Source organism: Naegleria gruberi (assembly GCF_000004985.1).
Source record: "Naegleria gruberi genomic scaffold NAEGRscaffold_86, whole genome shotgun sequence".
Classification (NCBI taxonomy): Eukaryota; Heterolobosea; class Eutetramitea; order Acrasida; family Naegleriidae; genus Naegleria; species Naegleria gruberi.
The window spans coordinates 135,021-137,312 of NW_003163241.1; the positions used below are offsets into that span (position 1 = coordinate 135,021).

A 2,292-nucleotide genomic window follows, 5' to 3' on the forward strand; every position below is an offset into this window, starting at 1 on the left:
TCCAAAGCAAGTGATGATTGTGATGGTTTAATAATCGGAAAAGATTGATCAAAGAAAAAATCAAGACTCTCCATACAAGCCTTTGGATCTATTTGTGTTTGTTGCATTTTTTTTGTTGTTGTGTTTTGTAAAAAGTTTTGCAAATTTTGATGTTCATGGGCAATTTCCTAGTTCACCTCCTCACAAAAATTGAAAGTTCAATAATGTGTTAAATTTCTCAATATAAGACGCAGCCAGAATTGGAAGAAATAAACTTGTTGCATGAATATAAAATTACAATCTCTTGACTTTCTTTTATTTGAGTTAACTCTGTCATTATAATTGGAAAGAAGAGTGAAACAATTTTTGAATTTCCTTAGAAAATCTCTAGTTGTTTATCCGGAAGCAGTTGCAGGATCAATTTCTGGAGTTGTTTCAGTTGGTTGTTGATCTGGTTGTGGTTGTTCAACAGCAGCATCAGTTGGTTGTTGACCATTATTCATGGCACCAGCAATTTGTTGAACAGCATCCCAAACTTGGGTGGCCTTTTCAAGTGGATTTTCAGTGTTCAAGAATTGTTCAACCTTTTCAACACCTTGTTGTCCCTTTGAGGTTAAATCTTGACCCTTTTGGATGACTTCCATGGCCTTATTGATGAATTCAGCTTTACCACCAGTAACCTTGTTGAGGTTTTCCAAAATACCAGAACCAGTACCTAAAATTCCTTGCATTTTACCCAAGAAATGCTTAGCACCTTCTGGATTGACAGCAACCTTTCCATTTTCATTCTTCAAGAATAAATTCTTGAACAAGTTTGGATCCATATTTTGAATATTATTCTTGACACCATTGACACCTGAAACAATGTCGTTTCCACGGCCAATAATGGCTTGTCCCTTACCCAAAGTTTGAATGAGCTTGTTCAAACCCTTACTCTTACCTCCAGTCAAGTCATTAACTCTACCAAGGAAATCTTGTCCCTTACCCAAAGTTTCTTGAACTTTACCAATTCCATTTTGGAGACCATCAAGAGTTAACAATTTCTTAAAATCGGCACCTCTCAAATTCTTCAAATTCTTCAATGAATCAACACCTCCCTTAATACCATTCAAAGCATCAGTTCCAACACCAGTGAAAGTTTGAGCCTTATTCAAAAAGCCCAAACCCTTATTAACAAACTTGCTCTTTCCATTGGTAATCAAGTTCAAATTTTGGAAAACTTCTTGTCCCTTACCAACCAATTGAGAGGCCTTTCCAAGGAAGTTTTGACCCTTTTGGAAGATGTTAGCACCCTTGAACAATTCAGATGGCTTGAATGATGAAGCCAATCCCTTCAAATTAGTGGCAGATAAACCCTTCAAACCAGAAAGGATATCAGTACCTCTACCTAAGAACATTTGACCCTTGCCAACAACTCCTGAAACCTTATTCAAGAATCCAAGACCCTTATTCAAGAGCTTTGATTTACCACCTGTAATCTTATTCAATCCACCAAGAATAGCTTGTCCCTTTCCAACAATTGATCCAGCTTTAGAAAGGAGAGCAGCTCCCTTAGCCAAACCAGCTCCAAAACTTCCCATTGAACCGAGCAATGCACCACCAGCACCACCAGTAAAGACAGTAGCAGCAATTGGAATGGCAACTTTAGCAACCTTTCCAACAACTCTGGCGGCCTTTCTAATAAAACCTCCAACTCTTCTGAAAACTCTTCTAAATCTAAACATGCTCTTGGAGAGGGCTCTAGCTTCAGCATCACTCAAAGTAGAGACATATTCCAACAAGACTTCATCAGCTTCAATGTCAAAGTTGAAGGATTCCATGTCAGCCAATACCATTTCACAATGGTTGTCAAATGATGGATGATCCATTGATGTCATCATGAGTTGATCTGCCAAAACTTGCAATTCTTGTTTGTATCTTTGTTGTTTAGCAGCGAAGGCTGATTGTGTGGTGAAACACAATACGAGCGCAACTGTCAGCAAAAGTGCCAATACTCCTCTTACAACTGACATGTTTCGAATAATTTTTTTTTTGTAGGATGATTTGTAAAATAGAACAGTGATGGTTGATTTTAAACAAAGAATATTATAATCGAGTTAGTTATCATAATCGAAAGATGGCTTTCGAATAGATTGTACGCAAGATAATCGTGATTCGTTCAGAATAGTTGGTTTCTGAAAAAATCTAAATTGAAAATTCCAATGTATTAATTTCTATTAATTTGTATTGTAAAGTTTATTGAACTACAGCTGAATTTTTAATATTCATTAGTCCTTGTTTACTTGAAATTTTACGAGTTTTTTGGTGAAGAAA

General features: G+C 36.5%; 1 protein-coding gene across 1 annotated transcript; it reads right to left on the reverse strand.

Annotated features, from left to right (window-relative positions):
* Positions 1–374: 374 nt before the first annotated feature.
* On the reverse strand, positions 375–1,991 carry NAEGRDRAFT_75885 (uncharacterized protein; the record flags this gene model as incomplete). Its single annotated transcript, XM_002669184.1, has 1 exon — positions 375–1,991. One exon carries the CDS (start codon positions 1,989–1,991, stop codon positions 375–377), a length of 1,617 nt encoding a protein of 538 aa, XP_002669230.1.
* Positions 1,992–2,292: the final 301 nt, after the last annotated feature.